Raw genomic sequence first — 14,532 nt, 5'->3', positions numbered from 1 at the left:
AAAAGTGCTTTAAAAAAATAAAGTTTATCATTATTATTGTTATTATAAACCTGTTACACGCTGCTGAATGCTGATTGGCTGACACCTCCTCCTCGTCCTCTTCGTGTTTGTAGAAAGAAGAGAGGGTTTCGGCGCTCCGCAACCAGCTGGCCGAGCGACAGGCTCTACGCAACCGCCGCCGACCCTCCTCGGGCCAGAACCAGAACCACAACGCCCCGCCGCCCTCCGGCCAGCCGGACCCCAAGTCCCTGCTGCCCCCGCCCGGCTATCCCAACCCCGCCATGGACAATCACGCCCTGCCGCCGTCCTTCTCCAACTCGTCCAACCTCTACCCGGCGGAAAGCAAGATGAGCCGCAACCACTGTCACAACAGCCAGATCCCACTGCTGTACAAGTAGGCGTGTCGCGGGGGAGGGGGCGGAGTCAGAGGCGGGGTCAGACGGACGCACGGTGCACACACACACACATACACACACACACACACACACACACACACACACACACAGGAGGGGAAGTGGGAGGGGTCACACAAAAACACACAACGAGACACTGTGACTTTCACTTGTGTGGGCGAAGAGCACCGCGGTGTCGCGGCACCGCTTCAGAACACTCGGCAGCTTCGTGGCGCCGGTAAAAAACACAACCGTCCTCACAGCTTCCATCGCACCGTGCTCACGGCACCGGCGGCAGGTCGGCACGGCAACAAGCACACCTGTGACAAGCAGCACTCCAGGTCTCTCTCTTCTTGTTTTTCCCTCCCTGAGACCAAGTGAACGAAGGATCTCTTCAATCATTCCTCACCGGTTCTGTTGTGGAGGCGCCGCGTCGTCGAGGCTCTCGACAGGAAACGTTTTGTGTTTTCGTGTCTTTGCGATTTCGTCTCCACAATTTCCGTCTCTGGAGTTCGTTGACTTCATCCAATAGTGGTTTATATCGTTCTGTACTATTTGATCTGTTTCTGTCATGGAGGTGTTGTTCTATTATTTGTTTTAGTTTTTTTACTTTTCAGGAGAGTCGTGAAAAACTGGAAACATTTAAAAAAAAAAAAAAATAAGGGGACGAAGCAATGTACAGTTTTTCTTCTTCCTCTGCGGAGCGGAACAACTCCAAACAAGATAACGTGCATTATTAAATAGCCATAACTTAGACGGGCCGGCGGAGCTCAGCATGTATGGATGTCTGTATTCCAGTACAGTACTACATTTTAATAACCCAGTCCTTCACCGGTATGTGTGAACGTCATGAATAGTGGAGCCACGAGGACAAGGAGGAAACGAGGAGGAAACGAGGAGGAAACGAGGAGGAAACGAGGAGGAAACGAGAAGAGCCTGCAGATTAGAAAGGACAATTTTGATAGATTTGAGAAAATGTTTTACAATGTATTTTTGGAGATTTGTGTTGTATTCATTTAGCAGCGTAGTACCAGCGGTAGCCACCGAACACCATCCCTCCTTCTGCATATTAATGCGTCTCGCAGATATCGGCGACTTCAGCATTTTGTAGTCGATAACCGCAGACTGTATCGGAGACGGCGTCGGCACGGAAACACGGCAGAACTGAACGCTGCCATCTTACACCGAAGACGTTGTATCGAAGTCCCGCCTCCTGCCAACCCAAACTCGACCACACCCCTCGTTGGACTTCCTGTAGCCCACCACATCGTTGGAGCTACATTTCAAAACAAACGGTTAACCTCGATGTTGTTGCGCTTAGCCACGCCCACTGGTCTCTGATTGGTTGGCCCTGAAGCTGTGGGCAGAAGGTAGGCGGGGCCGCGCTAGTCCGTCACAGCTTCAGTCTTTACTGTCACTACAGTCGGTTTCGCATTAAGGTTCACTCAGCCACTCCGAAGGGCCGACCAATCAGAGACCAGTGGGCGTGGCTAAGTGCGACGACATCGAAATTAAGCGTTTGTTATGAAATGTAGCTTCAAAAAATGGCAGCGGCGGTGGGCTCACAGGAAGTTCAAAGAGGGGTGTGGTCGAGTTTGGGCTGTGTTTTTACCAGCACCTGGTTGTAATGCGTTCCTTCTGTCAGTAGGTGGCGTTAACCGCCATTAAACAACAGGTTCTGAACAGCATCAGCTGAAACATGCAAAGACGACTACATACTCAAAAAGTTGTGTGGAACTCCTTCAAAATAAAAGATAAGGTGCACTCAACCTGTGCAGGTCGAACCAGCAGATCATCAGTCTGCCACAGCTTCACACCGTCATCAGAGCGACGCACCGAGCAGACAGTTGACAGTTGAGTGATTATTGAACAGTATTTTTCTTGAAATTGCCTCCCTCCTGTCAATCAAAATGACATACACCCTGTTTATAGCAGAACAAAACGAATCAATAACAAACTGATTAGTTGAACAAACGTCAACATAATAAGATCTTAATATGACAGGAACCATATTTGGGAAGAAACTATTTTCGATTTTTTTTTTTTAGTTTGGCTCAAAAAAAGTGAAGCCAGAATATCTTGAGAATGGGCGTGGCCATCATGCACGATGGTAGCGCTTTTTTAAATTTTGCACAGTGGCAGGAAGTGGCGACACGTCGTCCATCTTTTAAATACGGTCTTAAAGACGTCAAATTCCAACTTGCCAGAATAAAAAGTTTCCGCCTTCTGAAAATCAAAAGCGACTTTATATTTCCACGGCGGGGAGACGAGGGTCGTCTGCGACGGCTACTTCTGTATGTACTGAAAGAAAGCACAGTTTTTATACATGTGAATCTGTTCCACGTCATTCCTGTAAGCGTTTTTTTTAATTATTTTATGTTTTCCCACAGACAATCGGGAATGATGTTGTTGTTTTTTGTTGTCTTTTGTTGCCGTTGGATAAATTGTAAAAGAAAATATCGAAGAAGGATATAAAGTACCGTGTATTTATTCTGCAGTTAATCTGGATGTACTATTTCATTCATGAGCTATTTTCCAGATTTTATAAAGCAATGACGCCTGAACAGCTCTATCAGCAGGTAAAACAAACACTACGTGAATAATATTTTCTAATAATATCTATATGTATCTCAGCGTGCACTTTAAAGCCAACAATTGCTCCACTTTTACGTTGCTGTTATTGGGAACACGTTTTCAGCTCAGGGTTCGGAGGCGGTCGGTCACAGCCAACGCAGATTGAATGAAATAGGCCATATTTATTAACTGTGCATCGCCCGGATCAGATGGTGTAACATAAGAATCCAGAAATTATTTAGGAGATGTTCTATTATCATGCACATACATAATAATATACATGGATTTGGGGATATTTGTATTCACTATATCTAAGATCTTCAATGTTAATATATTTCAGAGTATGTGTATGCAAAATATATGGCTACCATAAATAAAGTAATTGTTTTTTTTTCACTGCGTATTTGTGTGTTTCAGTGTCAACAGTTTGTTTACTTTGTCCACTAGATGTCACCGTTTATTTGTAGCTTTTTGGACCCTTTTTTTTTTAGTTTGTATTTGTGAGTGAAGCTTTTATATATATATATAATTTTTTTTAATTTTTTTAATTAATTAATTAATTTTTTTACATCAAGGTCGACCTGCGAGGAGACTTCAGAGAAGAAGACCTCGGAGAAGAAGACCTCGGAGAAGAAGACCTCGGAGAAGAAGACCTCAGAGAAGAAGACCTCAGAGAAGAAGACCTCAGAGAAGAAGACCTCAGAGAAGAAGACCTCAGAGAAGAAGACCTCGGAGAAGAAGACCTCAGAGAAGAAGACCTCAGAGAAGAAGACCTCAGCAGCAGCGAAGCCCGGTGTGGAGCCTCGTTACCGTGACGATAAGTGGATGTTTCTAGCTGGCAAGTGAAACAAAAGTAGACAAATTGCTCTCGAGTGCTTCCACTTTTTGTGTTGTTTTTTTAATTGTTGTTTATTTTTAGCCGATGATGCCGTGACGGAACCAGCTGTGTGTCGCTGTCCCATGATCCCCCCCACACACACACACACAGACACAACACACACACACACACACACACACACACACACACACACACACACACACACACACACACACACACACACACACACACACACAGAGCTTCTCCCAGAGTCTCTCCAGCTGACTGAAGATGAAGTATGTGGTAATGGAGGGGAGGGGTTGGTGGAGGAGAAGGAAGAGAGTGGGGGGGGGATGTTGGCGGGGAAAACCCGCTCTGGGTTTGAGGCTTCTGTGGGCCTCCACCTGACACAGCATTCAGCAAGACGCCCAGAAAATAAAAGAAAAAAAAAAGCAGGAAATTCCCCTCCACTTGTGATCTAACAAGGGAAGTATTTGCTGGCTGTGGAGGAATTTCACAGCAACTTCTGCCAAGTACAGTGTGTGTGTGTGTGTGTGTGTGTGTGTGTGTGTGTGTGTGTGTGTGTGTGTGTGTGTGTGTGTGTGTGTGTGTGTGTGTGTGTGTGTGTGTGTGTGTGTGTGTGTGTGTGTGTGTGTGTGTGGTCTTGGCTGGTTGGAGCTGTTTGCCAACTCAGCTATAAAATCTCTTGTTTGCAATGAAATGAGTTTCCTCCTTTGTATTTGTATTTTTTTTTTACATTTTTAATATCATATAAATATCATCATTTAACACTACATCCCACTGATATAAATACAAAATAAATACAAAATAAATACACGCAGCCTGCAATAGGAAGTGGAGACTCTCCGGTGTAGAGCCGTGTCGTGTCGTCACCTGATACATCAGAGGAAGTCCGGTCGACTACAATCTCAGGTCAGCTTCAATAAAGTCAAAACAAAGTCAAAACATAAAAGTGCCTAGAATAGAAATAATGTCGCAAACTGTTACAGTTTATAGTTATTAAAAAAAAAAGTCTTTTAAAGTTTTTATCTCCATTGAGATTTAAAGATTTGTACATCACCATGAGGATGAATAAAAAAAATATAAAAATAAAATGTAAAAGCAGGAGTGGTTTTAAAGTGCGAAGGCGCCGAAGAAGGTTTTGCCCTCGTTGGTGTCCAGCTCCGGCAGCTGGTTGGTCTCCGTCTGCAGCCGGTCTCCTTTGTGGAGGTGGAAGACGGCGCCGAGGTAGATGGCGTTGTACCAGGCCTGCCCGGCCCGGAGGCCGTCGTCCTGCGCCGCGTTCTGGCACGCCGTCCTCATGGCGCTCATCAGGGACACGTTGCTCCCGAAGACGTCCGTGTAGCGCCAGATCCGGTGGCTGAGGGGCCTTCGCTGCCTCTCGGCTCGCTCGCCGCCGTCCGCCGCGACGCCGCAGGACGTCCTGAAGGACGCCTGGCTGTAGACGAAGTACGGGCCCGTCTTCGGGATGACGATCTGGTTGTTCTCCAGCCGCAGGCCGCCCTGAGCGAACGCCTGGTCCCGACCGTTCCTCCACTCCAGCTCGCTGCTCGGACTCTCGTCGTCCTCGTAGCTGCCTGAGAAAAAAAACAAACGGGAGAAAGAGTCAGAGCCGCGGAGGGAACGAGAAACATTGACTGAAGTCAATGAACAACCGCTGCAAAGACTTCCTTATTGTGTCGAGAAAAGAGAAGCTACAGACATCAGAGGAAGAAAGGCTGTTTTTAAGGCGAGATCATGAGGTCACTGAGGACCGAGGACCGAGGCGGGCGCTGACTCACCTTCCAGATGGATGGCCGCCTTGGCTCGGCTGCTGATCCGCCTCAGCGTGTCGTGGGGATCTGAGGAGAGCGACAGACACGAGAGTTCACAAATAATCCACCGAGATTTAAACAGCCCTTCAAAACCTCCTCCTGCATGTCATCACCTGCTTTCTCGGCCGCGTCGTTCTCGGTTAGCGCCTCCGTCTCACCCGCTTGTGTCTGCAAGGAGAGAAGAAGCAGCGGTTTGACGAGCTGGTCGTGCACCACAGGAGGTTTCAGAAGATAAGAGTTCAGAGAGCGTCCTCACCGTCGCCTCGGGCCTCTCGCTCCACTTCACAGCGAACAGCAGGACGCCGCCGACGCAAAGAGCCACGAGCAGCAGGGACCCGCAGGTCTTCCACATCCACCCGCCGGAGGGCTTCTTCTGGACCAGGACCACCGTCCCGCCCTCCGCCCCGACCTCCACGTCCCCCGGAGCACCCGTGTACGCCACCATGCCGTCGCCGAGAGGAATCCAGCAGCTGAAATTTAAAAAGGTTCCTCAGGTGCTTCGAGTGCTCAGACTTCTGTGTTTTGGTGTCAGAATGAACTCCTGCCCAGAGAGCTCGTAGTATTTATGCAGCGGCAGCGGCTCCTGCAGAAGGGAAACTCCAGTGATGTCACTGTAAGTGGAGAACGAGCAGCAGCAGAGCAGCGAGAGGGAAACACAACACACCGCTCAGTGGAACGCAGAACACGTCGGGAGTCGTGGTTTCAGGATGGGAACGCGGTCGGTGGCCAAGTTTTATGGGTTTTTAGAAAAATCACACACACACACACACACACACACACACACACACACACACACACACACACACACACACACACACACACACACACACACACACACACACACACACACACACACACACACACACTCACACACACACACACACACACAACACACTCACACACACACACACACACACTTTGTGCACACACACACCACACACACACACACACACACACACACACACACACACACACACACACACACACACACAACACACTCACACACACACACACACTCACACTCCCACACACACACACTCACACACACACACTCACACACACACTCACACACACACTCACTCACACACACTCACACACACACTCACACTCACACACACACACACACACACACACACACACACACACACACACACACACACACACACACACACACACACACACACACACACTGTTTACACACACACACACACACACACACACACACACACACACACTCACACTCCCACACACACACTCACACACATTTGTGCACAAACACCAGAGTCATACTACGGCATGTTCATTTACACTTTACCTTCAACCCACCCTTTACCTTCAACCCCCGCCGGGCCACGAGTGCTCTTTTCTAACACACTTATAATGTAGTTAAATAATAATAATAATAAACTTCATTTGTACAGCACTTTTCTAAACTTCAGTTACAAAGTGCTTCACAAAATAAACCGTTAAAACAAAACAAGTGAACTCTGACGAGTCTTAACAACACGATGATCGAATAACAATCAGAAAAACAGCAGTTCAAAGAAAATGTTTTTAACGTTCATCTTTCAGCACAAACACCTGAAATGTAAACATGATGATTATTTTGAACTGAATATTATTTATTTTTATGTCATGGAGGTTTAAAAACAACAACAACAACAAAACAAGATGACAACAAGGAAAATAATTAAAAACTGAAACCGGAAACAAGAAGTAATAAATTCTCAGATGTCAAATATTGAGGATTTTTTTTCCTTTTTCCGGGTTTTTTATTTTTTCATTTTATTTCCATAACACTGTTCATGTGTGAAATCCAGCTCGGTCTGAAAAGAGAAAACTTGGCAGCTCTCAGCTTTCTGTTTCAGAACCGGGCGGTGATGCAACTCGTTCAAACCTCTCGACAAACCGGTTTTTTACACTTCTCCTTCGCCGCGTTCCCTTTTTCACTTTGTTGCTTTTCAGACGGGATTCGAACGTCCGCCGATCTGTTTTCATCTGACGACTTCCCCATGTGGGCTTCGTTCGGTTTCTGCTGGTTTTGTCAACAGCGGAGTTTTAAAGAGGAACTTTTAAAGTCCTTTTAAATAAAACAGAACATTACGAATGAGTCATTTGTTTATTGAACATGAAACAATGAACAGCTTTAAATCTTCTAACTTTGGAGTCATTTCCTGTCTGTTTCTGGTCCTTGTGGATCAACGGCTGCTTGTTTGGAGTCTTTTTACGATCATTTTGCATCCCAGAAGTCATTTTGTGTTTCTTTCTTTCTTTTTTGTTGTGGTTCTTTCTGTGTTTGTGGTCATTGTTAATCTGTTTGTGGTCATTGTTAATCTGTTTGTGGTCATTGTTAATCTGTTTGTGGTCATTTTGTGTCTCTTTGTGATGATTTTGTTTTCATCTTTCTCTGGTTATTCTCTGTGTCGGGTTATTTTGTCCCTTTTTGTATTCAGTTTTTGTGTCTTTGTGGTCATTTGTAATTTCTCTTTGGTTGTTTCGTGTCTTTTTGTATTCGGTTCTTGCGTTTGTGTTATGATTTTGCTCCTTTGTGTGTATATTGTGTTGGTTATGGTTGGTTTGGTGTCCCTCCACCTCCGAAGGTGTTACTGTGTTGTTGGTTCGTACGTCTCAGAAAATCCTTCAGGAAATGTCCTTAAACTTGGATCATATGTTCACTGGGACTCAAGGATGAACAGATTAGATGTCAGGGGTCAAAGGTCACTGTGACCTTACGTATATCCACTCTGACCCCTGCAGCCTGACGGGGGCAGAGTGTGTGTGTGTGTGTGTGTGTGTGTGTGTGTGTGTGTGTGTGTGTGTGTGTGTGTGTGTGTGTGTGTGTGTGTGTGTGTGTGTGTGTGTGTGTGTGTGTGTGTGTGTGTGTGTGTGTGTGTGTGTGTGTGTGTGTGTGTTTGTGTGTGTGTGTTGTTTGTGAAATGTCACCTCTTCGACTGTTTCATTCCAGCATGCAAACACAAACCGACCACAAGATGCTACTGGATGATGTCATTGTCACCAACATCATAAGCACCCACATTACACACACACACACACACACACACACACACACACACACACACACACACACACACACACACACATTACGTGTTTACAGTTCCTCCTGCTGTCTCACCCGCCACCTCTCGATTATTCATAAGATTCACCGGATGAGGCCGTTGATATCCGCTGAGCTCAGCCTGCACAGGAAGCTCAAAGCAACGATCCGCATCAGCTCCAGAACGCGTCCGTAAGACGTTCGTTCTCTTCGTGTTACAGCAAAATACAAATCTAAACTAACTTCTGGAGGAAAACAACACGACTCACATGAACACTTTGGTATGAGGACTTGAATCAGCTGTGAAGCGTGTTGGAGACCGTGTGGGCGAATACACACTCGTCACTCCACAACCTTCTGCTGTTGGGCAAGACGTCTTCGTATGGAAACACAAACACAGTTCAGGAGAGTTTAACCTTGAGAAATATTTAAGATGTGAGATGAAGTCATTTTATCTTTCTTGTGGTCCTTTTGCTCCTTTTCTTGAGGTTTTGCTTCTCTTTCTGGTCATTTTAGTGGTTTTCTGTCTTTTTGTGATCATGTGGCTTCTTTATTGGAGGTTTTACATCTTGTGGTCATTTTAAGTCTCTTTATGGTCATTCTGCTTCTTTATTGGAGGTTTTTTTGGTCTCTTTATGCTGAATTTCCTTCTTTTTTTTCTGTGGTTTCTTGTGTCTTTGTGGTCATCCTTTTGCTGTTGTGATCATTTTCCGTGTCTTTATGGTCGTGTTGTGATCTCCTCTCATACAAGAGATAACCAAGACCTGATATAAAAGGGAGCCTGCCAGTGTGGGTGAACAGAGTGAAGGACATACATGTGATTGACCAGCTGCCAAATTTCCCTGAAGGATAATGAGGAGAATCTCCTCTGAAAGAAAGAAATCACCTTCAGTGCTGACCTCAAGGACACTGATATATGTAAACTGTAGACATGATTTATCCCCGTCGGCAGATTGTTTCCAGGTTTTCCCGATCAGAGGTCATCTAAGAGAGAGAGAGAGAGAGAGAGAGAGAGAGAGAGAGAGAGAGAGAGAGAGAGAGAGAGAGAGAGAGAGAGAGAGAGAGAGAGAGAGAGAGAGAGAGAGAGAGAGAGAGAGAGAGAGAGAGAGAGAGAGAGAGAGAGAGAGAGAGAGAGAGAGAGAGAGAGAGAGAGAGAGAGAGAGAGAGAGAGAGAGAGAGAGAGAGAGAGAGAGAGAGAGAGAGAGAGAGAGAGAGAGAGAGAGAGAGAGAGAGAGAGAGAGAGAGAGAGAGAGAGAGAGAGAGAGAGAGAGAGAGAGAGAGAGAGAGAGAGAGGTAAGTGACTCACAAACTCTAAAACAAACCGTTCTTTTCACAGACCTGGGAAATAAAGGCTTCATATCTCCGTGGCCTTTTCCTTCCCCACCTTCCTGATCTCCGTCAGCCCGCTGCCGATCGGCCGGTGACACATTCCCCTCGCCGCTTGACTCCCCCCTCGCCGCTTGACTCCCCCCTCGCCGTATCTGCAGTGCTTTGCAAAGGCCCCCTTTTGTTCTTGGTTGATTTTGCTGCTGGATTGCATCATGAAATCCCAGGATTGTGTGGTCATCACACGCAGCCGAGCCGGCACAGATTACCTCAGAGCAGGAGAGGATGGGAGGAGGAAGGAAGAAGGGAGGAGGGGGGAGGGAGGTGTCATGGTTCCCTCCTTCAGGTTGCTGTGTGGGCTCAGAGGGAATAAACCAGGTCACCGTCAGGTTCAACCACAGCTGCAGGGTGGCTTCCTCTTCCACTGCTGCCTCAGACTGTGTCATCTGGTGGCCTACAAACTCTGACAAGAAGTAACGCTTCACTTACGATCAATTCCCCCCCGCCCCCACCTCCCTTCCTCCCTCCCCCCCATCTGTGTCTGGAGCATAGTTAAAAAATTTAAAGCTGATCAGCTTTTATAGATATATATATAGATATATTTAATAAAGATCAGATATATTTAATCAAGGTTAGAAGTAGATTTGTTGGGTTTAGAAGTAGAAATTACTTCAAGATCAGTTTAATAAATATTAGAGGAGGTGCAGGACACTGTCTGTGTGTGTCTGTGTGTGTGTGTGTGTGTGTGTGTGTGTGTGTGTGTGTGTGTGTGTGTGTGTGTGTGTGTGTGTGTGTGTGTGTGTGTGTGTGTGTGTGTGTGTGTGTGTGTTTAAAACAACAATTTAAACTAGTTTTTACACACACAAACATGCACACACACACACACACACACACACACACACACACACACACACACACACACACACACACACACACACACACACACACACACACACACACACTCCCTGAGGTCAGAGGAACTTATCTGGAAGACGTCGAGGTGACGGACAGATTCTCTGTAACTGTCTCTAATTGTTGACATCTGCCTGACTTCCTGGTCTGGCTTTTACCCAGAATGCTCGGTGGCGGTTGTTGTCACACCGATCGTTGACTCGTCGTCTGCTCTTATCGGCTCACCGGATGACGTTTAATGACGTGGCGGCCCAGATGTCGACCTTCTGTGATGAGTTTTCATCGTTGTTAAAAGACTCCTTCGGGAAGGCTTTTAAAGCAGGTTGTTATTATTTTGGCCACCGGGGGCAGCGTAACACGCCGTAAACACAACTTTGACACATCGTAGAGGATAATTCTGCTGTGTTTCCATGAATGTGTCTGTGGGTCAGTCCGACTTTACATATGACATCAGCCTGAGTTTGTGACATCACAAGCTTTGAGGAAGTCCAAATGGCCTCGTTTCTGAACACAGGTTGTGTATTTCCCTGCAAAACTGTGCACTCGCACACTTTTTCACTGAATTTATTGCACCTTGACCTGCTTTATAATCACAAAAAGAAATGTATACAGTGCGGGACCTTTAATGTGAAATAAACCCACCTGGAATAAAGTGTAATTATGTAAATGTTGGACCTCTGAGTGGGCAATCTGACTCCAGCACGATGAAAACGTGTTCTCGGGAGATGCGGTGCGTATTTAATGTGACTCAGACGTTCAGTAAAGTTTGACTTTAACCAACGTTTTCACGCCTCGCTGAACATCCTCCTCGGTTTCACATCTGCTGCTGGTGTTTTTTCAGAAGTTACCCCTGATCTTTTAATTTGTAGTTTTTCCTATAAGACACTCAAACAGTACACATTGAAGGAGGCGGACACTTTTCAGATTGTCCTGGTCCTGCTTCTCTTAATCTTCAGGTCATCGCTTCCTGTTTATCGATCTCTGCAGTCGCAGGAAAAAAAAAAAACGAAAGTGTGGCTGAAATTATAGCGTCACTTTGTCCGCAGTTCTTCTTCCTACTCCTGAACTCTCTAAAACTTTTTACACTATCACATGATGAACAGCTGATTCGACACGAACGCGCGACATGTGGCCGAAGCTACGACGAAAAAACAAACCAAAACGTACACACAAGAATAAAAAAGGGTCGGCCTGAAAACAGTAAGTGCATCATGTGAGGAACATCCGAGGGATGTAATCACCGGAAGGAAGTGATGAGGGGCATTTTATGATGTTATCTCATAGGATGTAAACACGCAATCTAAACAGATCAAATAATCTGATGTTGCCATGCATGAAGTAGGAAGTGTGAGTAATGTGTGAGGAAGTGACCTTTTTCACCTGAACCCACGAAACTCCTGCACTAATAATAAATCATTAGTATGATAAAGTATTTTAATCTGAGCATTTTGTTCATAATATTTCTCTACTTAAGAATAATTACAAATTTGTATCTTGTAATAGAGTATGTTTAAATTAAAATATACTTTATTAATTAAAGCGAAAACATCTCCAAATGTCTTTCCAGCCCCGTGCAACATTCTTTTTTTTTGTTTTTTTGCTGTAAGAAAAGAGTGTCGGCATGTAAAAGCAGTCAAAGCAAAGGCTTCATTTCCCAAACTAGGTTTTGTTACATAAAGTTATAAACATAAAAGAACATTGGAATTTTGTAAAAATTATAATTATAAATAAAACACAAAAAGAAGTCACCTACAAGGACTAAGAACGTAACTGGAAGAGACACAAAGTCAACTTTGACAGTCGTTTTAGAAAAATAACATTTCATTCATAAAAGCTTAATTTTTTGTGCTTTGACAAAGTGAAAAGAATTTTTCCTGAAGAAACAAAAAAAATAGTTTGCGAGCTGCCGTTCTGAAGCTTCGAGTTCGGATTTATTTTGAAAGCAGGAAGTGACTATATTTGATTTGGAGCCAGGGAGGAAACCCAGAGGGCAATATGCCCCGCCCACTTACAGCTTTTTGAATCTTCTTTTCTAATGAATGAGGGATTATTTTCAGATGGACCTCCAGAAAACTAAGAAGAAGGAGTGACTTTAGCTAACAACACCGAGAGAACTGATGGACACATTTTATTCACTTTGGATTTGATGAGAGAAGTTGAATGGGAGTCTATGGAGCCGGAGGCTTTTTGGAGCCGACCTCTAGTGGCACTCGCTGGTATTGCAGCACTTCTGCATTAACTCCTAAATTAAAGCAGCTCTCACAACTGTCCAAACCGTCCTCACCTTCTCGGCCTAAAAATTCAAAACTGAACCTCACGAAGGCAGAAAAATAAGGACTGAGCCGCTGCTGGACGTCCTGACGATCGCAGTAAAAGTTTCTTTATAAGCTGCGTTGAGTTGTCTCTCTGTGACGCGGCCCAAACCCCCCGACACCTTCAGAATCAGGGCTGCAGCGATGACATCACCTCCGACAGGTGCGTCAGGCTGCCCACTTCCTCAAACACTCGTACAACACTGCTTCCTTTGTTCCGCTCCTCCTTTGTGTTCCTGTCGGCCTCGTCGTTCCCGTCGGCTTCACCGGCGGGCTGCGTTTCACATAGAAGCAGAAACGCTCCCGTCCGTGTGTGAAGATGAATTCTCCTGCACAGCTGCTGCTTCAGCTGGAAACAGAAACACATCAAGAGGGAGTTAATGTGCTATAATAAGCATTGAACAGGCAGTTTTCATCTTTTGTCAAATTAACTGGTTGTTAGCTGGTTGTTAGCATTGTTAGCTTTTTTTACTAACTTAAATGTAGCTGTCTTTTTTTTAAATTTTTTTCTTTTAGCAAAATGAGCTCCTTGTTAGCTGTTTGTTAACTTCAGTTTAGCTGTTATTTAGCTGAATTAGCTGTTTGTTAGCATTGTTAGCTGTTTGTTCGCCAGTTGTCAGACTGTCAACACCAGACTTTCACCTGGAGGACCGAGAGTATGTCAGAAGATGTTTCCTGTAAATACGTCCCGTCACATATTTCACGTTTGAAGCTGAGTGACTCATTTAGAAGCCAACCACGTGGTGCTTGGTGCTACAACCTGCTGCCTATCGCTGAGATATAAATCCAGAGTGATTGACAGCTTCGTTAGAATAGATGAGATGCAGCATTTGTTGTTTTGTTTCTGCTGCATCGATTCGAGCTGCAGTGGAGAGAATTTAGAGGTTCGATAACGTCGTTATTATCGACTCCCTCGTTGTTTCACGGCTGTTATTCACAATTTTAATCGGGTAGAAGTAAAAATGTCGACCTGCTGGAGTTTCTCAGGTCTCACGTGAACACACAGGAACTTACTGTTGAGTTTCAGGTGGACGTTTTCAGAAACTCTCCTCGGGCTCAGAGGTTTTGGTTTGGTGTGCAGATCTGAGGTCAGATCCACAAAGAAACATCTCATCTCTTATGTTCGAACGGTTTTCCACAAATAAAATAAAATAAGAAGTGGAAGCAGCATGTGCATCGCCAACGCTCCATAACTGACTAACAGCAATCAAGAAAAATCTGAAAATATAGACAGAAACATTCATTAATGACTAATGAGAGCCAAGGAGAGGAAGGGTCAGAGGTCAGAGGTCACCGTGAGCTTCACACA

At 45.2% G+C, this 14,532-nt stretch overlaps 2 protein-coding genes across 2 annotated transcripts in view; one reads left to right on the top strand and one right to left on the bottom strand.

The window, feature by feature from the left end:
- The window catches only part of gabbr1a (gamma-aminobutyric acid (GABA) B receptor, 1a), a 64,678-nt gene extending 61,316 nt beyond the window's left edge, over window positions 1-3,362 (top strand). The window contains exon 24 of the mRNA XM_069715055.1: window positions 114-3,362. Within this exon, the coding sequence (XP_069571156.1) occupies window positions 114-398 (285 nt within the window). The 3' untranslated portion in view covers window positions 399-3,362. The remainder of the gene's footprint in view (window positions 1-113) is intronic.
- Window positions 3,363-4,568: 1,206 nt separating this feature from the next.
- On the bottom strand, window positions 4,569-6,130 carry tnfb (tumor necrosis factor b (TNF superfamily, member 2)). Its single transcript, XM_069714991.1, has 4 exons — window positions 5,875-6,130; window positions 5,732-5,786; window positions 5,586-5,645; window positions 4,569-5,381 (listed from the first exon to the last, which is right to left on the bottom strand). The coding sequence occupies exons 1-4, from the start codon at window positions 6,061-6,063 to the stop codon at window positions 4,918-4,920; spliced, it is 768 nt and encodes a 255-aa protein (XP_069571092.1). The 5' UTR covers window positions 6,064-6,130; the 3' UTR covers window positions 4,569-4,917.
- Between the last annotated feature and the right edge of the window lie 8,402 nt (window positions 6,131-14,532).

The sequence above is a fragment of the Brachyistius frenatus genome, unplaced genomic scaffold (assembly GCF_029030835.1).
Source record: "Brachyistius frenatus isolate BFR_SWC_R1_liver_20210118 unplaced genomic scaffold, ASM2903083v1 Contig_137, whole genome shotgun sequence".
NCBI lineage: Eukaryota > Metazoa > Chordata > Actinopteri > Embiotocidae > Brachyistius > Brachyistius frenatus.
The sequence above is the reverse complement of the archived record's forward strand: the minus strand, read 5'-3'. Positions and strand labels throughout refer to the sequence as shown.